The following is a 25,995-nucleotide window of genomic DNA, read 5'->3' as shown; positions in this document are numbered from 1 at the left end:
ACAACATTTAATCTCAATCAAGATCTACAGAAATGGCGGGACACAGGATGATCCATGTACCGACCTTCAGCGCCGACCCACAAGCTGCGGACTCGGGCTCTGAGTTAACTCACTGGCTCAGGACACTGGAGAACCAGTTCAAAGCCCAGGAGACCGTTCCCACTGCTGAAACGAAACTGGACGTTCTGCAGACTAAAGTGGACCACCACGTCTACCGGAGCATTGGGCGATGTACGACGTACGATACCGCTGTGGCGGAGCTAAAGCGTATTTACATTAAGAAACGGAGCATGGTATACACCAGGTATATGCTCTCATCGCGGCGGCAATAGCCCACTGAGTCGATAGACCGATTCGCTCAGGAGCTACGACAACTGCTAGCGGACAGTACCCAAGAGGTCCGCAATCACGAGCAAGTCCAGGACGATCTTGTCCGAGACGCTTTCGTCTCTGGGATCGGCGCTCCTGCTCTCAGGCTCAGACATTTGGAGACAGCTGACCTGACGTTCGCGGAGGTTCTCCGGGTGGCTCACATCTACACGGAGGCCCGGGAACAATCTACCGCCTATGACCACACACGGGTCGTCGCGGGGACTTCTCAACTCGCGCGACCGCAGAGGGCTACCGCCGAGGATACGGGAGCGGACCCGACCACGCTAGCGGAGCCCTTGGCCGCTCCCGAGGTTGACTCGGATTTGGGCTTGGCTGAGGCTACGGCGGCCAGGCCAAGGCCTGTACGAAATGCAACGTGTTACTTCTGTGGTAACCGACAGCATCCCAGGTCAGCGTGTCCGGCTCGAGAAGCAATATGCCATTTGTGTTCAACTAAAGGACATTTTGCAAAAGTCTGTCGGAAGACCGCGCTGGGCGCACAAACTCGCGCGACCTTGAATGGGCTTATCGCCGAGCCAACAGACCGAGCACGGAGCGGGGCGCCTCACCCGACTTTGACGAGTGGTCCTCCTCCTCGTGGGCCCCTGGCTGCACGCTCGACCTTGGTAAGATACATCAGGCCGCCAAAACAAATGGCGCGAACACGATTGACCACAGAGCGACCGTCCTTGACTGGAATCCGAACGCCCTCCGAAGGCAACTCAACCAAACGACAAGCTCCCGCTTTGACGCAAACAAAGCACGTGACACGAGCGCTCTCTGACGGCAGCACATACGAACTACACGCTCTTGCCTCAGCACGTGAAACTACAGATGGCTGCGATCCTTCTCGCGTGACTCGAGCGCCGTCTGACGGCTGCTCGTACGGACTACAAGCTCCTGAAGCTCCAACTATGCCTTTGACACAAGGGCCGTCCGGAGGCCGCTCAAACGACCGGAAAACTGCAGCCGGCGTGGGCTCCACACGCGAGGCGCGATCTTTTCGCCCGGATGGCTCAATACCTGCCGGATCTTCCGGCCTTGCTCAAGCCATTATTCCACTCGTGGTCGAAGGCATTTTTGCACGGGCTTTAGTCGACACGGGATCTACGGATAGTTTTATCGATCAACGACTGGTGCTTAAACATGGGTGGCCGGTCCTCGGGACAACACGACGGATCTTCATGGCCTCCCAGGGGCTTCGGCTCAGCACGAAAGGGGAATGTCGATTGAAACTTGTGATAAAGGGACGCATGTTTCCAGATGTACATCTCATGGTCTTGCCTGCTTTATGTGCCGACATTCTGTTTGGACACGATTTTCTTAAGCGGCATGGACGTTTGGACATGGAATTCGGTGTGACTGACACGCTTGCTGTGTGTGCACTAGCGAAAATGGAAATCGAGCCTCTTTCACTGTTCCCCAACCTGACCACTGACTGCACTCATGTAGCGGTGAAATCACGGCGCTACTCACGAGCGGACGTCCAATTCATTGCAGAAGAAACGGCCCAGCTCTTAAAGGAGGGTATCATAGAACCTAGCCGGTCGCCGTGGCGGGCCCACGTCTTAGTGGTGTGAAGTGAAGCCCATCGCCGACGCATGGTAATCGACTATTCACAGACGGTTAATCGCTTTACACAGCTGGACGCCTACCCATTACCGGGGATTGGACGCGCTGGTATGACAGGTGGCCCAGTACTCAGTCGACAGCACACTCAATCTGCGTAGTGCGTATCATCAGATCCCCATCTCTAGGGCTGATCGCATCTATACTGCCTTTGAATCGGGTCAAAGGTTATACCAGTTCACCCGATTACCTTTTGGGGTAACGAACGGGGTCGCCTGTTTTCAGAGGGCTATGGACGACCTCGTTACAAAGGAGAACTTGACAGATGTCTTTGTGTATCTAGACAATCTTACGGTTTGTGGGTATGACCGGGGCATCATGATGCTAATCTGAAGTGCTTCCTCGAGGTCGCGCAGAGGTATCGCCTAACCATGAATGAGGCTAAGTGTCGTTACTCTCGACGCACGATAGATCTTCTGGGGTACACCGTGACCCATGGCTCTGTCTCTCCAGATATGGAGCGTCTGCGACCTTTGCTCCATATGGCTCCGCCTAGCGATCGAGCTTCGCTGAAGCACGCTCTTGGGCTGTTCGCCCACTATTTGAAGTGGGTGCAAAATTTCTCCACGAAGCTCCGCCCCCTTGTGGCCTGCAACACGTTCCCCATGGGTCCAGCCGCCTTGGCAGCCTTCGGGGGCCTTAAGGCCAACATCACCGGCGCCGCTGTGATGACGATCGACGAGAGCGAATCTTTCGTCTTAGAAAGTGATGCCTCGGATCATGCGATAGCGGCGACACTCTCCCAGGGGGGGCGCCCGGTGGCTTTATTTTCGCGGACTCTCACCTCCGCTGAGCGGAGGCATTCGTCTGTCGAAAAGGAAGCGTATGCCATCGTTGAGTCGATTCGGCGATGGCGACCGTACTTACTCGGGCGATGCTTCCAAATCATCACGGACCAACAAAGCGTAGCGTTCATGTATGACACCCTACATGTTAAATGCATTAAGAATGAGAAAATGACTCGCTGGCGTATCGAACTCGCCGACTTCTGCTACACCATCAAATATCACCCGGGGAAGGATAACCTGGTCGCCGACGCCTTATCGAGGCCGGCTACGTGCACGGGTATCGTAACTCTGGAGGGTCTGCGCGCTTTGCACGGCACTATGTGTCATCCTGGGGTGACGCGTTTCGCTCATTTTGTGCGTAGTGGTAATCTGCAGTACTCGATTGAGGACATCCGCCGGATCTGCCGCGACTGCGCTATATGTGCGGAACTCAAACCGCTTTTTTACAACCCTCCCATGGGGACGCTGGTTAGGGCTACTAGACCGTGGGAGAGATAGGCAATGGATTTCAAAGGGCCGCTGCCGGTGTCGAGTGCCTCTCGTTATCTGCTCACTATCGTTGACGAGTACTCGCGATTCCCTTTTGCTTACACGTGCGTGGATACGACAGCTGCCACGGTCATATGGTGCATGCAGAATTTGTTTTCTATGTTCGGGTATCCGGCCTACGTGCATACCGATCGTGGTGCGGTGTTCCTGTCCCAGGACGTGAGGGGTTACTTGCTCCAAAATAATGTCGTTTCGAGTTACACCACACCGTACAGGCCCCAGGCGAATGGGCAGGTCGAACGCTTCAATGGGATTATATGGAGGGCCATCATGCTAAGTCTCAGGACCCTCGGCTGTGGCCTCGATAAATGGGCTTGGTCGCTACCTGCGGCGCTGAACTCGATCAGGGCTCTACTATGTACGGCCACCAACCAGACTCCTCATGAGAGACTGTTCCACTACCCTAGAAGCTCGGGTAGTATCCGATCTTTACCCAGTTGGCTCGCTGAGCCGGGGCCGGCCTATCTCAAACGTGCGGTTCGCACAAGCAAGTACGACCCCTTAGTGGATAAGGTGCAGGTACTCCAGGCTAATCCCGAGCATGCTCGTGTGATGACGGCAGATGGACGCTAGTCCACTGTCTCCGTATGCCATCTCGCCCCATGTGGGGTCATCGACCCTTATGGGGATATCGACGAACCGATCTACGAGTCTATGGACTCCCCCGAAGCTTCCTCTATGGAACATCTGCCATCCCTTCCTTCGTCAAATACACCCCTGCATGAAGACCCTGAGGTGCCCCCTCCGACACCTGCCTCCAGCGGCTGCTCCGCTGCAGGTGACTCTGGGCTTGCGGAGGCCGTACCCGGTAGTTTCCGGACCTGTGCTGGCAGAGTAATTCGCCACCCTGACCGCTACGGATGGACCCCAATGGCACGGATGGCACGGAATGACGTTCCCAATCAATTAATGCTGACGCACGCTTGATTCCTGCCTAGCGGCAGTGTAGTTCTAACGGTGGGGGAGAATGTAGTGAAAATGTATATCAAAGTTGAACCCAGGAGTGATGCCCACTTAAACCGCAGAGGGGCGTCTATAAGACCTCGGACGTCCGTGACGCGGAGCCACTCCTGTGACATTTTACTATGACATGTAGTCCTGAACGGTACGTACTCGCACATGTATTCTAGGCTTGCTTGCATTGACTAATATAACCGATCCTCCCTATATGATGCCAAGATCCTTATATCTATTGCATGATTGTATTTTGCAGGATGATGCTAAAGATCTGATTGAGATTAAACCTACCTATGGTACAAAGTTGTGGACTTGGTTTATTTTCACAACATAGAGGATGGGTTGTATGGGATGGGAAGTCCCATTGGGTAAGAGTCCGGATGTTTGAAGTGTTAAATAAAGTAGTTTTGTAAATGTGTGTAACAGACTGCATGCCATAAATTGTAAAATTTAAGTATTGACAAATTGTTTTGTTTGAGTAATTGGCGTTTGCCCTGTTTTATCCTGGTGTTTGTGTTGTTTGGTGCAACAGCCTGTGTATTGCAATTGCGAAGCTTGGGAAGGGGCAATAAGCACGGAAACTCGGCCCAGGTTGAGCCCCCCAATGGGAGAACTTGCGCTAAATACATGTATGAAAATTACGGGTCGGAGTCTGTAAGTGATGTTCGGAAATGGTGTAAGTGGACAGAGGGCGATACAAAGTTGAATTTTCCAGAAGATGGTACTTTTGATAGAGAGAAACTGGAAAATCTGAGAAAGGAATTGAAAATTAGAGGGCAGAATCAGAAAACTGCAATGGAAGTAAATTGGGAAGCATTTATGATGAGGCTTGAGGAAAGTATGAAAATAAATGAAAAAAATCAAAGTTAGGCAGAGAAAAGTTAGGTCTCTGGTCAGTGCGTGCATCGATTTTGAGCCTGTGCGTCAACAATTATTTTTTTTTTCTTTAATTTCCAATGGTACCTACAACAGCGCGCGCCTGTTGTTGCCGGGCCGGCGCGCTATCTCGGGAAATACGGGTCCGTGAGGGTCGCCATTGGTATCAACGTTCGCGCACGGTTCTCCCCTACAAAACTACGTTTACTTTGTCCAAATCCAACCAGCCATTCCAAAGATATGAGTAGTGCTGTGTGCCGTGCCGTCACGAATCCAATCGGCTGGATATTGTCATTTATTGAAACTAAGACGTTCTTTGTCGGGTTCGTGTGAAGCCACAGGAAGGCCTAGAGAGCTGCGGGTGGTCTCTTTAGTTAGGCCTGGATCCTATCTCGTTTGTCATGAAGTTGTAAGTGTCTGTGATAATCTGGTGGACTGGGAGAATAGATCGTGGGAGACCATCTGCTTGTAAGACCACTTGTGCATGCGCAGTGTTGATGCGATCGACGCATTGGAATGTTTGACGGTACGGCGAGGTGATCTCGAGAACGAAATGGCAGTCCATAATAGTAGAATATGCTTGAAGAACTCAATGATTTTCAGAATAAATACATTTTAAAATAACTTAAGCTTCTGTTCATTATTTACAAAAAGGCCTACAAGTCCCATTGGCTGTCTTTAATTTCTCTCTGGACGGTGCCACGGCAGATGAAGAGGACCGCAAGGCATGAGGACACAAAAAACAACACCTTTATATGTGCAAATCCATGCTTTGCAAAAAAAAAAAAAAAAACCCCATCGCCGCATCAATTCTGGAATTTTGGTCTGACCAGAGACCAGCAATATAATTTTTTCAGCCTTATCTAGCTCGACGTAATCTCGATAAGGAACAAGGTTTTCTCAATGAAGTTACAACTCAAATGCCGCTGGAAATCGGGAAAGACAAGAAAGTGCAAAGAGCCGTAAAGGCAGAGCTAATTGTTGAAGAGGAAAATGAAGATGACGACTGGCAGCTGCCGCCGCCACCACCTTATGCCCCAGTGATGCTAAGTGCACCGTCATCATGGGGAGCATCGGGTATGGCTGCGGCAGAATCTCCGTATAGAGGATTATCGAGACAATTAAGAGATGAGTTGGGGCAGGCTTCAACAAGTACCACGACGACAGAGAGACCAACTGAAAGTCATGCATCACCGAGGCGTATAGCCACTAAAAGCATCACTCATGTCAAAGAAATGAGTCCCAAGAGTTCAAGTGTCATAATTAATGTTGACAATGATCATGAAGATGATGGGAATGTACTGCAAATGCCGCAAGAGAATTCCCGGGACAAAATGATGGACCAGTACATGTGTACCAACCCTGGTCAGCGACCGATTTACGTGTCATTGTGAGGTCCATGCCCCAGTCGGGATGATCCTCATAAATTTCACAAATATATATATAATTTTTGGTGAATAAACATTATTTTGCATTCCAAATTTTTGTCAAACAAATTGTCAATAATAATAATTGTCAATAAAATGTGTCAATAATAAACCAGCATACGTAGATATGAATGTCCTGTTCGATATATGGTTGTGGCTGAAGGGCTATTACTCTAATTTAAACAAAGCCAATTGGCCATACTCGGAAAATGGATCAAAAGCATAAGATAGGAAAATATCGGCCTGCTTAAACAAGCACTGGAAATTGTGCCCACTGGAATCGATTGGGGCAAAATTCAGGAATGCAAACAGAAGCTTGACGAAGATTCGACGGACTAATTAGAACGATTGCGGACGGTGTTTAGGAAACATTCAGGAATGAAAGGTGATGCATGCGAAAAATGCCTCTTCCACGTTTTCATAAACGGGCTAAATGCAAAATTACAGTCCGATGTAAAGAAAACATGCTGGGAGTGGGAAACAAAAGATACAGTGGCCCTTTTGCCAAATGTCGCCCATTGCTTTCGCTAAATGGACCAAAAAGGAGCAGACACTGCCACAAGATTGATGCAAAGTGTTGAAGCTTCTAATAAGTTAATGCAGTTGCAAGTAAGTGCAATGCAAAAGGAAGGGGATAGAGGGTATCGCAAGCAATAGAGAGGTATGCGAGGTAATCGTGGCCAAGGATCTAACAACACCATATGTGGGCAGGAACACATGCCACGGGTACGGCCAAGTTGGACATTGAGCCAAGCAGTGCCAAACAAAGGTATGCCTGCACGACGGCCAATCCAAAACCCAAATTTTAACCCATGGCCCCAAAATCAGGCTGCGTGGATTATGCAAAACCCCTTCACACCATAACAACAATAGGTGTGCCTGGGCCAAACATCAGCATTACGGTTACCAACTTCTAAACCTTCCGAAGAACCGACCCTTACTATGAAGGTATCAGGGCAAGAAATCCCCTTCCTAATAGATACAGGTGCCCCACGCTCGACAATTATGCAGAGTGGCTTCCCAAATGTTCTGCTGTCACAAGCACATATAAATGCAATTGGGTTATCAGGAATACCAATATCAACTCCTGTAACAAAAAATTATATGTGGAATGAGGACCATTGTCAGGACAGCGTGCATTCCTGCTAGCAGCAGATACTCTGGTCAACTTATTGGGCAGCGATTTGCTATGCAGACTAAATTGCACAGTAAAATGTTCTCCTAATTGGGCTTATTTAGAAATGCCCGAGTCATCATGTGACACTGTTTTTAATTTTCTGCAGACAACCACTGAAACCGTTGTGTATTGGTGGACTTTGGATAACGACGAGCTTTCTCGTACTTTGAAGGCTCATTTTGTAAAATTGACGAATTGTGTGTCTCAAGTACAGGACTGGATAACTCAACCAGATAGACCTTTCGCAGTGGAAACCTCATCTGCACTGTACATCATAATATGACACAAAAGGTGATGATGCAGATTATGCAGAGAGAGTGTCTCCACGCCTACAAAAAAGGTATGACGTAACATTGGGATCACTGTGGATAGGACAACAGGGAATAGGTATGGAAGTACACCTGTTAAAGGTACAATTGGATCTGTTTAAACAACTGCATGAGATAACGCCGCACATTACTTTGGCCGAGGGATATCTGGCTGAGGATATAGGTCCAATGATCACGAGGCTAAAAACAGTCTCTGAAGGATGAGGCAATAGCTTCAGGAGCTTTCCATGATGCCAAACTCTGGCAAATTGGCTCCGATGGATTCCGATGGGAAAGGAAAAGTGAGGCGACTTCCTCCACATTCATGGTGATTGACATCCTGCATGTGGCTGTCATAAATGCCTCTCGTGACCAACTAGATCAGGTTCTGAACCGTCTATGGACAACACATCCAAATGAATGATGTAGAACGAATTAAAAGTATGCGACCAGTCAAAATTACGATAGACACATTATTTTTCATCTGTACTCCCATGAAACGCATGGCCTCGCTCAAGCGGTACTCACACCGAAGCATGGAGATAAGATGCGTCCCATTGCTTACTATGGCACAAAATTGGGACCCTGTGGCTTCAGGATTTCCACCGTGTTTGAGGGCAGCAGCAGCAGCAACCTCCTATGCAGTACAAGCTACAGAATCAATTGTTCTAGGCACAACGTTAATCCTTCTGGTGCCACATGCTGTTACCACTGTCCTATTAAGAACAAATATGCACCATTTGTCAGCTTCAAGAGCTACCACATATGCACTTGTGTTAATAGCTGTGACCCACAACATAATTCGGCGATGTCCACCACTGAACCCTACTTCTCTTTTGTCTACCACAGAAGATGTATAGCCGCATGACTGTGAGGAGGTCGTGATGCATATGCTAATGCCACGACCTGACGAGAGACAATCCACTCCAAACTTATGATTTGGTGTTGTATGTTGATGGGTCATAATCACGTGTATCTGTCTCCTATAATTTTATAGGCCTGAGCTCCGCCACAGCAGCTGAGTTGCTTTTTACAATAACTCAATTTCTCACTGCCCTTGTAATGATCTTAGACCTTCCAACCCCCAGGAGTACCTCTGGCAGCAACTTCCCCTCCCCTATTCCCCTAACTCTTGTTTGTCTGTGTGTTATACCCTTCTCCAAACAGTGACGACTCCATCTTCAACTCTCTCTCAAACAACAAGGACCAACATTTCCCACTCATCCCAACTCTCTCTCTTCTCCATATGTGGTTCAAATTTCAATTGTCACCATGCAAATGGGCTGGGTGTTGGTACCTCTATCAGCCATGGCAATTCAGGAAAGGACTTCTGTGACTCCATGGGACTGATGCGATCTGCGAACTTTCCGATCCAGATTTGTCCCAATGGCAAATTCTCCCTTCTGGACGAGGTTGTTGTTGTTTTGTATGCAGCTTGTGGCTACTTGGTTGCATCATCTTCTGTGGGTGCAGCTGTTCTGCTGATGCAATGCCTGATGCAATGCCCCGTTACCAATAAGCTGGTATGCATTTTGACGACCTCACAAGGGTGGCAGGCTGAGTCAAACCACCTGGTGTCAATTTAACGTTAATTCAGAGGCTCAAACTCAAGACCTTAAGATCTTAAGCCAGCCCCCTCAACCATTAAGCCTACACCAGGCTTTATGGACGAGGTGATAGATTTGGTTCTGGACTTTCTGAACACCAGACCAAGTGATGAGAAACTTCCTGCAAATTTCCCCTGCTCTTCCTGTGCTCCAATTCGTTCATCTGTCCATGAGAGTGAACATCTCTCTGGAAATATTCAGAGAGCTGCTTCAGCGCCGGCAAGTATGGCAGTTCACTCAGGCAGATTGACCTGGGACTGCAAGCAGCCGTCTATCTCTGTTTAGCACTGGTATCCTAAATCTACTGCCTCTGATGGTATCTTATATCCCCAGCACATTGGATGCAGGGTCAAAGAGGGGCCACTCCACCAATGGTGAGTGAGAGTGGAGTGGTGTAATTCTCACCCAGTGACGTTGGCATGCGACTTTCTATTAAGTGGGATGCAGGCGAAGATGCTCTCGCCGCCTGCTTACATTTATCCCAGGACCATGGGGAGCACGATGCAGCTGGGAGCCCGAGTGCTGGTGAGGCCGATTCAGCAGAGACCACGCCTGCCAACACCACGCCTCCATGCCGGGTGGCGTTCCTTCCCCCCTGCCGAAGGGAACAACTGTGGACTTGAAAACAAGTCGGTTTGCCCAGAAGTGATTTTTTTTCTCGTGAATGTCCCTCGTCTATCTCTTGTATCAGGCCCAGATAAGGCTTGGGCTACTTGAGGACTGACAATTTGTTCCTTCAATTGTGGGCGTATACCGGGTAGTTGTGCAAGGGGAATTATTGTTGGCCTACATATTTTTCATGCTTTGCTACCTTTTATTTCCACTCCATGGCATTTTCAATAAGCAATATAAACAGATTTGGTCTATGGGTGAATTGTGGTTGTCCTGGTGGCTTCATCTGTTAGTTTTGTACAACCTGTTAAAGGTCAATTGGTCAAGGTGTCCGACCCGCCAGACTATCACATTACGTGATGTGACTTTGTTTGCTCAGCCAAGGATTAAGATCAGTCATGTGATCGCTTATCAGCATGTCCCTCACTCACTTTGGGGAATCCAATCTGTATGGTAACAAGGTCAAAGGTCATCAAATGCAAATGGAACAGGGGGCATTTGAGGTAGATGAAGGTTGCGGTCGTTTTGACACTAACCGGATTCGAACCAGGCAACCAGTGCAGACTATGGGGCGGGGGGGGGGGAGGGGGTGGGGGGAGGGGGGGCTGTAACAATATTATGTTTTAGGAATCACCAAATACTGGACAATTTATAAATGGAATTGTCATACGTGTGTGTGTGTGTGTGTGTGTGTGTGTTTGTGTGTGTCTGTGTCTGTGTCTGTGTCTGTCAGCCAAATTCAAACCAAAGCCTCAATATCCTATTCTGAAATACTAATCTCGCTCTGAAGTGAAACTCTTAAACTTTGTCTTCTATGCGATGTTCAGAATCAGCCTCACCTCCAGAAATGAAACTGCCTCCAGCTCCTTGAGTGATGCTTTGAGGGTGGATTCTTCTTCACAGAGAGAATCCATCTCCTGTTGCAAGTTCTCCCTCTGGTGTTCGAGGTGGGAAAGCTTCACACTCTGTCTCTCACTGAGCCACCTCTTCATGCGATTTACCTTTTCATCCACAGCTCGATACATCTCTCTTCTCTCCCCCTCCAGCCGTTCCTCCTTCTCTTTGCCCGACACCTGGAGAAAATCATTTACGAAGGTTTGTTAAAGTTTCATTTAAAATTAGAGGTTAAAATTACAACAACGCGACTTTAGGATCCGTTTTAAAGGAAACAAGACCGAAAGTCTAACAGCGGCGAAGCCGAGCTTGTTTGATACTTTCGTTGAAGAAGATCGTATGACCTGGGTGGAGACACCAGTTAGCAAATAATGTAAATATTAAATTATTTTGAAGTACTCCAAGTCTCCAAGCTGTCTGTCACCATGGAAGTGAAGAGATTGCATCGAGACACTGACCGGTTTATTCTATATGGTGGTCAGTTTATTAACACTATCAAAGTGACCTTCGCACCATCCCGACACACACCAGTGTGTGCGTTACGGATTGAGGTGTTTTACGGCAGCTGGAGTGAAAATCCTGCCACCAACATCCTTGAGAGGACCCAGTGAGTTGGTATTCATTTTACCGACATCGGAAGGAGGACGGGCTGAGTCAACCTCACCTGGTGTGAATTCAACAGCTGACCGGGATTCAAACTCGGGACCCTAGGATCCCAAGCCCTCCACACTAACCGCTAGCCAACACCAGGCAGGGTGGTTGGAGGCAGTCATCTATATATATAAAGTAGAGTTGGCCTCTGTGTCTGTATCCTGATCTATGTATGTGTCTATCTATGTGTGATCTATGTGTCTACAATCTCTAAGATCTCGAGAACCCGTGGACGGATTTGCGAGCGGAAAGTACTGTTCGACTCGGGATGGTCCCAGGAATGTCACGGAGACATAAACTTAAAAAATTTCGGGTTTTAAAATTAGCGTATTACGCATAATTAGCACTAGCAGAAGAGAGAGGGATTCGAAGGGAGGGAGCGCAGCGCTTCTAGCGCTTCTGACTACAGCACACCTTAAAATTAAAAAAACTTCGGGTTTTAAAATTAGTGTGTTACGCGTAATTAGCGCTAGCAGAAGAGGGAGGGAATCTAAGGGAGGGAGCGCAGTGCTCCCTCCAGCGCTTCTGTTAGCGTAATTAGCGTATTTCGGAACGTTAATTTTTCAACTTCATTATTCGGAATCAGTACGTCCCGGAGAACCTTCGTAACGTTAATTTTTCAACTTCATCCGATTGACATGGGACCAACGGCATGTGACAAAGAGTGAAACATACAGGCTACATTTATTTGACGACAATGAGTTCCGACTTCCGACCTCGGTGGGATGACAGGCTGAGTCAACCCCCCTGGTGTGAAGGGGGAGGAGGAGGGGAGGGGGAAGAGAAGGGGAGGGGAACGAGGGGGAAGGGGATGGGGAGGGGGGGAGGGGGAGGGGGAAGGGGGGAGGGGGAGGGGGTAGGGGGAGGGGAGTGGGGGAGGGGAAAGGGGGGGCGAGGGGGAGGGGAGGGGCCCTTCTTCCCCTGGGCACCCCCGCACCCTTCCCTCCCCCCTTCCCCTCCCCCCCTCCCCCCCACTTCCCCCTCCCCCCCCCCATTCCCCTCCCCTCCTCTTCCCCCCTCCCCTCCTCCTCCCCCGCTTCCCCCTCCCCCCCTCCCCCCCGTTCCCCTCCCCCTCCTCTTCCCCCTCCCCTCCTCCTCCCCCGCCCGGCAATGCCGGGTACTTCTGCTAGTAAGAAATGCTTCAATGTTTGGAGCCCTGAATCAAAGGTTGAATTAGAAATGATCTGGGGGGCATGCACTCCCCACCCCCCCCCCCCCATCATGTATAATCACCCTGTTCTCATAATTTCAGTTCCCCCCCCCCAATCATCAAGTGTGATAATTTGCCCCAACCAGGTATATGACGTAATATATGAACGTTCCCTGAAGGGTGTTGAAGGAAACATAACGAGCAAAGCCAAATGGCATTACTTACATTCCACCTTTCAGAAGCGTAATTATCGGCTGTAAAACTCACCCGATATGTGGGATAAATATGTGAGGGACATACATACATACACACACACACACACATGCGGAGAGACAAACGCTGTAAACACAGGAACCAAACATCACCGCCAAAAAAATAGTTTGTTTAATCGCGAATTTGCCAGGTCTAAAAGCCTCTTTGCGAGTTTGAAGAAGAGGAAGAAGCGCTAATGTTGGGATTATTCACACAGCAGTTTAAACGGAAACATTTCTTATTCTACAACAGTAGAAACCCTTTAGAACAGGGGTTCTTAACCTGTGCTCCATGGACCCCTTTGGGGTCCGTGGATGGGCTTCAGGGGGTCCGTGAACCAGGCGCATAAAAATTATTTAAAATTTATTTTCGCTAGTTTTTTATAAAAAGTTTTATTTTTTGTCCATGTGCAGGATGTTGTGTACTTATTCTTGCTTACATCGGCATGCACTGGCATCAAAGACTCTGCCAACAATCCTGAAAGAAGTCTCGTCTCCTGCCGTGAAAGTCGTAAACTTCATCAGAGCCAGGGCTCCGAACCATCGCGTTTTCAAGGGGTTTTGTCACGAAATGGGAGCAGATTACGAAGTTCTTCTCGACCACACAGAAGTTCGCTGGCTTTCCAGAGGACAAATCCTGAAGCGCTTGATGGAACTTAGGGCAGAAGTTTCAATTTTTTTGAGAGAAAAGGAAAGTCCACTCTCGGAACAGTTTCACAGGGAGGAGTTAATTCACGGCTTGGCTTATTTGGCGGATATTTTTGGCCATATGAATGTGGTAAGTCTTTCGATTCAAGGCCCTGCAGTCACGATCATGGATGCTGCTGAAAACCTTCAAGCTCTTTTGGCCAAACTGCCACTGTGGAAGAGGAGATTGGAGGCAGAAAACGATGCAAACTTTCCAATGCTGGAGGAAGTACTTCTGCAGGATGGAGTCGAGAGAGACAAAGCCCTGACTATTCTCAAAAAAATGATTCTCAAAAAGGGGTCCATGACTCAAAAAGGTAAAGAACCCCCGCTTTAGAAGGACACAGAACGAGCATACAAAATGATATATACAGCAGTGATATTTTGCAAAAGCAACAAGAAAGAGCAATCAGAGATTGCAAACACTCACCAGGATGTTTTCAGTGGTTTCTAAGGCTTTTGTGTAAAATCAAATATGGCGGCCGAACGTGACCGATGACGCCATTATTTTTTCTCCACCAATTTATTCCTAGATTATGCTCAATAAATTTCATCTTGATCGGATGAAGTTTTGTTCATGTCGAATTATGACGTCATAATGGAGGCACCTATGACATCATCATTAACATAATTTACTCCACATGGAGAGTTCTTTACAATGAGCCATGTCTCAATTTTTTCTATTCAGCGCTGTCAGAGATAGAGGTGCATAGATTCTCGGTTTTTCCAAGATGGCGGCCAAACCACATGACCTATGACGTCATAATTATCATTAAAAATTAAACAGGTGGAGTTGCACCAATGTTGAAAATTTCCTGTCAATCGGACCAATTGTTGCAGAAAAAAAATATTTATTCTGTGCAGACAAACAAAGTCAGAGACAGACAAACAAAAACGGACTCAAATGCAACACACTCTCCTCAGGTGAGGGTTAAAAATAAAAATAAAAACTACACAAAAGGATCCCACAATCAACGACAAGAACCACAGCCACAATCATCGAGTGTTATAAAAGATCCTTATTACCTCCGCCACCAAAGCTGGATGGGGGTTATGTTTTCAACCCTGTCTGTTTGTGAACAAAATATATCAAAACGTTGTGGACGGATTCGGACGAAATTTGGCAGAGAGGTAGCGGATGTGACGAGGACGACTCGATTCGATTTTGGTGAAGATCCGGATATGGATTCGGATATGATAATTATATATATTTTTAAGTGCCTTCACCATTGGGAGATAGCGCCAAAAACGATACACAGCACGATATCTCAAAAGAGTTATGGATGGATTTGGACGAAACTTGGAAAGGTTGTGTATGTGACAAGGAAGAATCGATTCGATTTTGGTGAAGATTTGGGCTTCCGCTTCCGGTCCGGTCTGGAGAGGACGCTGGCGTTACTTGTTCGCCGCTTCTCCGACTGGGCCATTGTACATAGTTTGCTTTTCTGGTGGTCGTGGCGGATTTTTGACCGTTGGGTCTGCCCTCTGCTCGGTCCCGGCTCTGCTCCTGGCTTCGCCTGCCCGGCTCCTCCACTGTTTCCTCAGGCCCGCTCCCGTTGTTTGCGGCGGTGGCTGTTTGCCGCTGTGGTCTTGATTAGCGGCTGCAGTCGTTTGCCGCTGCGTTTGCCGCTTTGCCTCCTCGACCTTGGCCTCGTACTCGTCCCTTCGCTCCTGCCTGGCATGGCTCTGAGGTACTCCGCCGCAGGGCTTCTTCTGCTCGGTACCCGCTCCACCCCATCATGCATCTCTGCCATTAAATCAAATGGACTCCTCCGACGACCCAGGTACATTCACCGTGGCTCCGGTCGTAAGTTTGTTTATTTGCAATCAGGTCACTCCATCCCCGTCCTCTGGTCGGCTCAGCGCACTCTCACTCTTCGTCCCAGCGCACCTGGTCACAGCAACGCACACGATCGCACCTCTTGCCTACGAACCCTGGCTAAATCACCTGAATTCATCCCTGCTGTTCAAAACAACATCAAGCTCACCCTGTTCAACACCCGGTCCCTCAACAACAAATGCCTCATCCTGAACGAATACATCCTGGATAACAAACTGGACTTTCTCTGTCTCACCGAAACCTGGCAACAACCTCTGGACTACTACACACTTAACCTCACCACACCCAATGGATATTCCTACGTCAATAAACCACGCTCGGAGGGCCGAGGTGGTGGAATTGCCGTTATCCACCGTCAAGACATCAAGACCAACCTCATCTCCATCTCATCTGCTCCATCATTTGAACACCTGGCTTTAAAACTCTCTGGTCGCACGCAGTCAGTCATGGCTGTCGTCTACCGCCCTCCCAAACCACACCCATCATTCCTGTCTGACTTCTCCTACTTTCTGACCCAGCTATGTTCCCTCTCCCCCTCAATCCTCCTCCTTGGTGATTTCAATATCCACATGGACTCCATTGACTCCACAATAACCACTGACTTCACTGATTTACTCACCTGCTTTAACCTCACTCAACATGTCGACTTTCCTACCCATATCCGTGGTCACATTTTGGACCTTGTCTGCTCCACTGGATTAAATTTGCACCATCTCTATGGCTCCGACCTCACCCTCTCTGACCACTTAGCCATCACTCTGACCATCAACATCCCCGCCCCAACACCAAGGCATTATCGCACAATCAACTTCCGTCAGCTAAACGCTCTTTCACCTACCTCATTCTCATCCACCCTCTCTGAAAAAATGTCCACTTCTCCCTTCATTGACCTCCACACCCCTTCCGACCTCACTGACTACTACAACCACACTCTCTCCTCCTGCCTTGACCAGCTTGCGCCTGTAAAAACCAAAACAGTTTCTTTCACCCATTCTGCTCCCTGGTTTACACCTGAACTCCACCTGATGAAAACTCGTGCTCGCCAACTTGAAAGACTCCGCAATAAAACGGGTCTCACAGTTCACTCCCAAGCCTACAAGGACCACCTACAACACTACAAAGATGCCCTCTCCCGCGCCCGCTCTGCCTACTACTCTCAAATTATCCACTCTGGCTCCGGAAACCCAAAAGCACTCTTCTCGACAATAAACAAACTCCTCCGCCCCCTGAACACCACCACCCAGTCATTCACAGTAGACAACTGCATCTCCTTCCTCTCTTTCTTCCAACGCAAAATTGACAACATCTACAACAGCTTGACCACCGCCGCACCCGCTCCCCCTCCAACCACCTGCCCCCCCTTGTCCTGCCATCCCCTGTCTCGGTTCTCCCCAATCTCCCCTACTGACCTCTCTGAACTCCTCATAGGAATGAAAACTGCCACCTGCACTCTTGACCCCATCCCCTCCAGCTTTGTCAAAGCCTCCCTCCCTGCTCTCTCTCCACTTATCATTGCAACAATAAACTCCTCCCTGTCTACAGGCATCATCCCACCTTCCCTCAAAATTGCTGCTGTTACCCCCATTCTAAAAAAACCTGGTCTAAACCCTGACACCCTAAACAACTTCAGACCCATCTCCAACCTACCCTTTCTGTCAAAAGTTTTGGAACGCGCTGTAGCCACTCAACTCAAACATCATCTCTCTGCCAATAACCTGTATGAAACATTCCAATCCGGATTCCGGTCCAACCACAGTACTGAAACTGCTCTCCTTAAAATCACCAATGACCTTCTCCTCTCCTCTGACGCTGGCAACCTCAACATTCTCGTCCTCCTCGACCTCAGCGCTGCCTTTGACACCATCGATCACACTATCCTCCTCACCCGACTTGAATCCACCTTTAACGTTACCGGCACTGCCCTCTCTTGGATTAAATCATACCTCTCTGACAGATGCCAGTTCATCTCCATCAATAACTGCAAATCCCCCACTGCTCCCCTCCCCCAAGGTGTCCCCCAAGGTTCAGTTCTTGGCCCCCTCCTCTTCATCCTCTACCTGTCCCCGCTCGGTCACTTAATCCGCTGTCATGGTCTCCAATTCCACTGCTTCGCCGATGACATCCAGCTTTTCATCTCCACCAAGTCCATCTCCACCGACACCCACTCTATCCTGACAAACTGCATCACTGAAATAAAATCCTGGCTTCAAATCAACTTCCTCAAGCTTAACTGTGATAAATCTGAAATAATCATCATTGGCCCAAAAACGCTCACAAAATCCACCCATAACTTTGCCCTCAACATCGACGGTATCCCAGTATCCACCTCCCCTCACATCCGGAATCTTGGCGTCATCTTTGACCAAACCCTTTCCTTCGACAAATACACTAAACAGATCACAAAGTCAGCCTTCTTTCACCTGAAAAACATTGCCCGTCTCCGCTCATCCCTCTCCTCCACGGCTGCAGAAACCCTCATCCACGCCTTCATCACCTCCCGTCAGGACTACTGCAATAGCCTCCTCTATGGTTCACCCTCAAAAATCACCAATAAACTCCAATACATTCAGAACTCCGCTGCCCGTCTACTCACCCATTCCCGGACCCGTGACCACATCACCCCCGTCCTTTACAAGCTTCACTGGCTCCCCATCCCCCAGAGAATCCAGTACAAAATCCTCCTCTTGACATACAAAGCCCTCCATAACCTGGCCCCATCCTACCTGGCTGACCTCCTCTCCAGACACACTCCCACCCGCAACCTCCGCTCTGCTGGTACCAACCTCCTGACCCCCTCCATCCGGACCAAATTCAGATCCTGGGGGGACAGGGCCTTCTCCATCGCTGCTCCCACCCTCTGGAACTCACTACCTCACACCATCAGAGACTCCTCCTCACTCACCACATTCAAAACATCACTAAAGACCCACCTGTTCAACACTGCATTCAACATTCAACCCACAGCATTTAACCCCTGACTATCTCTTCTCCTTCTCCCTCCTTTTGCTTTAAATATTTCCCTATTGATTCTTGTCTTTTTGCAATTGTTGTTTTCATGTATTGTTATGCATTATGTTTGCCACTCTGTCAAAGCGCCTTTGGGCTTCTGGAAAAGCGCTATACAAAATAAATGAATTATTATTATTATTATAAGATCCGGATCCAGCAAGTAGAGTTTTTAAAGTGATTCCTCACCATTGAGTGATGTGGCCAACCAGGTGGAGGAATGCTCTCCACCGAGTGCCGTTCTACTTTTCACGTGTTTTACTTCATGTGTTTCACGTGTTTGTTTGTTTCAGACTGAATGAAAAACGTACAGGTAGAGCATACAGATTGTGATACATGACAGGTTCAACGATATGCCCGGCGTCCCGCCGTAATGACATGACATCATCCCTGCCAGGTAACCAGATCCTCAGCTCTGATTGGTGTACATTTGAGGGGACATACATACATACATACATGCAGTACATATGGACAGACAAACAAAGTTCTAAACGGCTTTACCCGATGGGCGACGCTGTAAAAATAAAGTAGAAATGGAAACACTCCCGGCTGCAATGCTGGTCAGTTCCACCAAACCACGGGGTTTCAACATTTCCCAAGTCCAGATTTGTATTAACGAGATAATTTTTGATGTATTATACATTGAATCAAAAAGTATGGGTCTGAAATATGAATGCAAGTTGAAAGAAAACATGAAAACATCTTCCTGAGAACAAACAGTAAGGATTGAAAGTCTCTCATAAACATCTCGATGTAATTGTTTCTGCCATCACCTGGAATGTTATTTTCTTTTATTCCCATCCATCTTGATTCTCTTCTTATTGTTTTGTCCAATTTTAATTTGTTATAATGAAAAAAAAAAAAAAAATTCCAACAAACTTCAATCTTGTTTCACAATCAATGTAAATATACGAAAAAGATAATCGTCTCTTAAAATGCAGATTGTAATGTTTTTCCATGTTATATTTTCATTTTATTATAATGATAGCCAATCATTGATGTCCCTTACCTGTGTATCCCGAACCTCTTGATGCACCTGCTGAATCTGGGACCCAACTTGCTTTATCGTCTCAACGAGAGGAGGATACTTTGCAGCCAAAATTCCCTGCATGGATTAAAGAAACTTCAGTTAACAAAATAAAAATACAAAATTTATATGGAAATTAAATATTTTACAATCATTTTAAATATCGACTTGAAATACATTTGTGAGAAATATCACAATGATTGAAGATTACGAGTTGAACCTGGAAAAATGTCCTTTATTTAAATGACGCCGATGCGGGATGAAAACAGAAAAGAGGAACATGACCTCGAATGTGGATTCTGGAATCATCACCTGGCAGGAGGATTGCTGGCGAGAATAAAAAAGAACCACCTTCAGAGGCCATTTCCCCCCGCAGGGTGGGGTTTGGCCTTTTTTTGGGCACCGTGGTCCCCTTTTCAAAGCAATGTTTTATGGCCGGATGCCCTTCCTCCCGCCAACCCTGTTAGTCGCCTCTTGCGAAACACAGGAAATTACCAGTGAACTGGTGCTCAATTTGCCGACCCCGGAAGGATGACAGGCTGAGTCAACCCCCCTGGCGTTAATTCAACGATCGACCGGGTTTCGAAACCAGGATCCTCGGATCCCAAGCCGGCACCCTAACCGCTAAGCCAACACCAGGCTGGCGAGACTGTGCTGAATTAATAACTGCGAGACATTAGCACGACAAGACACTTATGTTAATCTGTGAAGGAAGCACATCATGTGGTTAAGATAATTTGGGTTAAAATATTGATTTGTGAATACGATTGGATAAATATGGAAATAAGCTAAACCCCACACTCTTGTATCCATAAACTACAATCCACCATTATAAACGAGAAAGATGTTACACGAGGAGTGTATTCCGACATACAGGCCCGGGCGTTACCTCAATGTGTCTGCCGTCCCTCACATAGACATTAAAACTGGGTGTCCTCTCTGGTCTTATTAGTTGGTGGATGTTAAAGTTCCAACACTGTCCTTTCTAAAGTGTGGTCGAGTTATCACTGGTAACAATCAAATTCCGAATTCATTCCTGGACCACAGGTAGCAAGTGGTCTGCTCTTCTTTGAGAGTCCTCAACACCAGGTTACATTGCTGGCTGTGTGCGACAATGGTTGCAGTCTCGGCCGGTTATTTCAAATGATTATTGTCAACTGTCTTTTCAAAACAAGGAGCGTAACCAATTCTTTCATATATTTCATTAAAAGTCAAAACCAATTCCTCAGCAAATTACACAGAAATAAGAAAAATATATTTTAACCGATTCAGATACCTTGAATTCAGCAAGAGCCACCTCCACAGGTACAACTTCGTGGTCCTGATGTTCGGCTTTACACATCAGAGACACCAAGCTCTCATCGTCCTTGCAGTAGAAGTGGATCGAGTTCCCATGCTCGGTACATCCGGGATCTTCCACTTTCATTTCCGGCTCCACAAGTTTGTGCCCTTTGTGTTTAGGGGGCTTCACGTGTCTCTCACAGCACAGGGTCTCATATGGTACACACCGCATGGCTGCCTCTTCATTGCACACCTCACAGTGACTCTCACGGCCTCCCACATTCACCATCCTGTTCACTGTGCCATCATCACCTTCACCATCCTTTGCCTCAGCTTGATCCCCAATACTGTGACTACCTTCACCTTCTCTCAGCTTAATCTGTTCTACCAACCTTGCAAGGATCACATTCTTTTGGACTTTTGGTTTTTGAGGAAAACCCTCACGACAATTTGGACAAAGACAGGCAGTGGATTCTTCTCTGCTTTCCCAATAATTATCGAGACAGGAAAAACAAAATGAGTGTCCACAACACAGTGTAACTGGCTCCTCAAACAGTTGCAAACAGACAGCACATGTGAGCTCATTGGAGCTATCTTCGATATAAGAAGAAGACGCCATTTCCCCAGGAAGAGAGAGATGGAACCTGCTGGTCAGATAAAGAGTGATTACAAAAGAGACAGCATTAGCAAATCTTAAACAATACTCTTAAACAATAGAAAACAAGACACACCCCAACCAATCCCCATGAAAAACAATCACCCTGGTGATGTTCCTTCCCTCCCCACCCCCTGAGCATCACCTCCCCCTCCTCTCCCCACTCCTCCAGCCAATGAACATAAGTTAATAATCTCTTCGAGATGGAATTATTGTAAAAAAACAAAAATGACTTTTGGCCATCATAGCGGCCAACATGGCGGCTCCTCGCTGACAACGGCGCGCCATCGTTCGGTGGCAAAGCCCATGGCAGTGAGGAGCCTTCGGCTGTCAGTTCCTCTATTTGGAGAGAAAGTCAAGGATCATGTAAAAGGTACAACACAGAATGGATCAGGATGGAACAGAACAAAAAGGTTCTAAATATCGAGGGGAGAAAAGATTATCGTTGCTCATGTGGGATGATCTGAGATGGTGGTGAACAACTATCTTGAAAACCTGAATGGGAGAATGAGATTGAAGATTTTGGATTTTGTGAGTTTCACCACAAGGAGGTTGATGGTGGAAGCTGATCGGTCTGGAGTTAAGGTGTTTCAGATCTTGCACCTTTTTATGTAATGTGGTGATGTTGGCTGATTTCCAAGCAGATGAAAGATGACCGAGAGCAGTGGTTCTTAACCTTTTTAAAGGCGCCGAACCCTAACGAAACCCACCGAACACTCACGGAACCCCTCAAATTTGACCAAAAAATTAAGAAGAATTGCATCTTAATGCGTTTTCTGTTCTTCTTTTCAGGAGGCGATCTGGGAAATGCGTGGTTTTGTTTTGGCAAGGGCCACCCTCAAATCATTTTCGCATGCAAGCCTGCTCCTTTTCTTTGTGTTAATGTCCACCAGTTTCGAAAACGCATGCTCGCAGAGATACGTTGTAACGAACGACGTGAGGATCTCAAGAGCAATTTTAGCGATGTGAGGATACCCTTCCATTGGGCGGCACCAAAACGTTGAGAGCGTTGTTGTTGAGTCTGGCTCTGCTGAAGTTCGATGAGGTTGTCGAGGTATTGGTCGTTGACATCTGCCGTTGCAACGTCGAAAGTAAACGGCTGCCGCACCCATGCTGGGTATTGCTCTTGGTCAGGGAAGTAGCCGTCGAATGACTTTCCCAGCTCATACAAGTGCGTGGCAATCACTGGCTTCAGCTCCCCCGGTACAGCAGTGCCTCCAACTTCAGACTCATCTTTGATCCCGCTCACGCACTCATCCAGTAGCGAAAAGTTTGCGAAGTTGTCGTTCTCTGTTCGCCGCCTCCACAACGGTAACTTCTTTCGGAAAGCGCTCAGTGTTTCTTCAGATTCAATGACATTCACTCCACCGCCCTGCATCTGGCAATTGAGATGATTGAGTGCGTCAAAGATGTCAGCCAAGTGCGCCAAGTCGAGGATGAACTCTGACTCTTGGAAGTGCGTTGCATGGCAATGCTGGTGTTCTCGCAAAAACAGGGCTAATTCTACACGCAAGGCAAAAACACTGCTCACTACCTTCCCTTGTGATAACCATCGAATGTTAGAGTGGGAGACAAGGATTTTGAATTCAGAGCCGATTTCATTGCACAGCTCTTTGAAGATGCGATGATTCAGAGCACGGCTTCACACGTAATTCGCAGTTTCAACGACGATTTTCAGAACATTGGACAGTTTTGGAGGCAGGGTTTTTGATGCCAGCGCGTGTCTGTGCAGGACGCAGTGTGTGACGATGATGTGTGGTGCATCGGCCTTCACCAGCGCTCCAAAACCGGAGTTGTATCCCAGCATGGCTGGAGCTCCGTCCGAGCAAACTACAGACACCATGTTCCACGAGAGGCCGTTGCTTCTGAAGAAGTCATCCACAAGCTTCTTCACGTCAGCTGCCTTCATCGTTGTTGTGAGAGGCTTGCAGAACAGAAAGTCTTCCTTGATCTCGTCTCCTTTGATATAATGCACAAATAAGATGAGCTGGCTGAAATTAGAAACGTCGGTGGTCTCGTTGAGTTGAAGGCTGAATTTCATCGGGCTCGTGACTAAATCTGCAACTACCTGGGTGAGGATGTCGTCGCTCATGTCGTCGATTCTGCATCTGATGGTGTCATTTGAGAGTGGAACGAGAGACAACTTGTTTTCAGCAGCTTTTCCCAACATGATGTTGGCCATCTTCAACGCGGCCGGTTTGATGAGTGTCTCGCCAACGGTGTGTGGTCTGCCCTGCTTTGCGATCAGGTACGCAACTTCATACGATGTGGTGAGGATCGGCTTGTCAATTGGAACGAAGCCGAGAGTGGGCAAGGTAGCACTTGCGTCGAATCGGACTCTCTTCAATTTGAATTAATCCAGCGTTGCGTCTTTGTACTGCCCCTCGCCGTGCAGTTTTTTGAAGTGTTCCCGTAGTTTTGCTGGTGCTCGGCTGGAGTTACTCAACTTGACATTGCAAAGCATGCATTGAGGACGCTGACTTCCGTCCCGTTCCGTCAAACACATGAACCCGTACCGCACGTAATCCTCCGACCACTTCCTTTTTTTGCTCGACATACTGCCAAAAAAAAAAAAAAAAGTAACAAACTGATCTTAATTGAGTTCGGGCAAATAATTACCTGACAAAAATTAAAATAGGAACATGCTTAAATATAATCAGTACCCCTCTGAAAACTGAGAAATTTTAACGAAGAAAACAACTTGCAGTTACGATGACGGGATTTATTATCTACTCAACTCTATGTCACCTCAAATCCCATTATAATATTACATAGAAAACTGTGAATTGTTAGTTTTGAATTGCGACCAAAGGAGTTATATCACCTCCACCTAATTTTCTGAGGAATTCAATCATATTTTATAATCATCACCCACTTTTGACTTTAATATAACTCTGAACCCACCCTGCATATCCACAAACATTTCCAAATTACTTTTCAATTAATCAGCAACTCCAAAGTAAGGCGCGACCAATGACGCACGGCACGCGGCGAGCTAATCGAGGCTATTCACTGGAATTTCCGAACACCTGCAAAGTCCAAAATCTAGCAAGTCAGTAAGCAAGTAAGCACCATCAATAGAATAATTAGAAAGTTGCTCATCGATTCAACTTACTACAGTCAGTGTGAAACAACTTATCTTAAACACAGACCAGAGAAACCATGAATGGGATGGGAATACAATTACAAATAACATTTCCATTCGTTTGTAACATACATAGCAAAATAATAATAATATTAATAATAAGCGTAATTACACATAAGATTCCAAATTGATAAAAAACTATAAATAAAAAAATAATAATAATAATAATAATAATGCAATGCGTTTCGGAGGACCCCCGCCGAACCCCCGAGACTGGCTCACTGAACCCCTGGGGTTCGGTCGAACCCAGGTTAAGAACCATGGACCTAGAGCAAATAAAAGGGTGAAAGGGGCAGAAAAAGGAAGTGCAAGAGCATAAAAGTCCGTTTTTAGGACACGTGAGCTGATGCCATCCGGTCTAGTTACAAAATCAGTCAAGGGTTGCGAGAAACCACAATCTTCACAGGTCCGAAATGCACATAATGAGTCCAGGAACAGTCGGATGCAACTGGGGAGGGTGGGTACATACAGAATACGGTTGGTTGCGGACACAAAAAGCAATCACAGAATTGAGACATTCGGCCTTCTCATGAGTAGAGTCGGCCATGGTGCCATTTCAAGAGAGAGAAGTGAGGAATAGGGAGCATAATCTGGAGACAGACTCAAAAAGGTGCGACCAGGTTTGAGAGGAGGGAGATAAGTTTTAAAGTTCATTCTTGAGGTTGGACAGATGTTTTCTGTCTCTCCTGAGAGTGGACACACACGTTGCGGGCTTTGTGGAATGATCAGAGATTGCCTTCAGTTGGGTTTGCTTTCCAGGAAGAGAAGGGAAGCTGTTTCAGAGCAACTGCCTCACCACAGGATTCCGTGTCCCATGGGCAGCTATTATAGGACAACTGAAGACGAGATGGGATGGGCCTGCGCAAAAGATAGAGTAGCTTCCTCTGGAAGAATTCCCAGGCTGATTTGATACCGGGGGTGGGAAAAATAGCAGACCAAACCTGGAATTATTTTGTGCTCTTATTCTGTGATTGCATGCAATCTACCCTCATAAGTACCAAGTGTAATTTCAAACAAACCATTCATTAATGTGATGGTAGAGAGCGGACATGATGGGATAAATGTTCTCATGTGTCCGAGTTTCTTATTTATCCAAATATTACAAA

The 25,995-nt window shown here is 47.4% G+C and overlaps 2 protein-coding genes across 4 annotated transcripts in view; one reads left to right on the top strand and one right to left on the bottom strand.

Moving 5' to 3' along the window:
* The window catches only part of LOC144889525 (zinc finger BED domain-containing protein 5-like), a 77,426-nt gene that overhangs the window by 907 nt on the left and 50,524 nt on the right, over positions 1-25,995 (top strand). The window lies entirely within an intron of this gene.
* LOC137415668 (E3 ubiquitin/ISG15 ligase TRIM25-like) overlaps positions 1-25,995 on the bottom strand; it is a 62,306-nt gene that overhangs the window by 27,155 nt on the left and 9,156 nt on the right. For 2 of the 3 annotated variants that reach the window (XM_078770099.1, XM_078770097.1), the window contains exons 2-4: positions 21,085-21,733; positions 19,791-19,886; positions 11,142-11,375 (exon numbers count right to left, since the gene is read on the bottom strand). In XM_078770099.1, the coding sequence (XP_078626225.1) occupies positions 11,142-11,375; positions 19,791-19,886; positions 21,085-21,708 (954 nt within the window). In that variant the 5' untranslated portion in view covers positions 21,709-21,733. Of the gene's footprint in view, positions 1-11,141; positions 11,376-19,790; positions 19,887-21,084; positions 21,737-25,995 lie in introns of all 3 variants that reach the window. The other variant, XM_078770098.1, reaches the window with a different exon arrangement.

This window comes from Myxine glutinosa, chromosome 1, assembly GCF_964187855.1.
Source record: "Myxine glutinosa chromosome 1, kmMyxGlut1.1, whole genome shotgun sequence".
Classification (NCBI taxonomy): domain Eukaryota; kingdom Metazoa; phylum Chordata; class Myxini; order Myxiniformes; family Myxinidae; genus Myxine; species Myxine glutinosa.
This window is presented reverse-complemented; position numbering and strand designations above follow the sequence as displayed.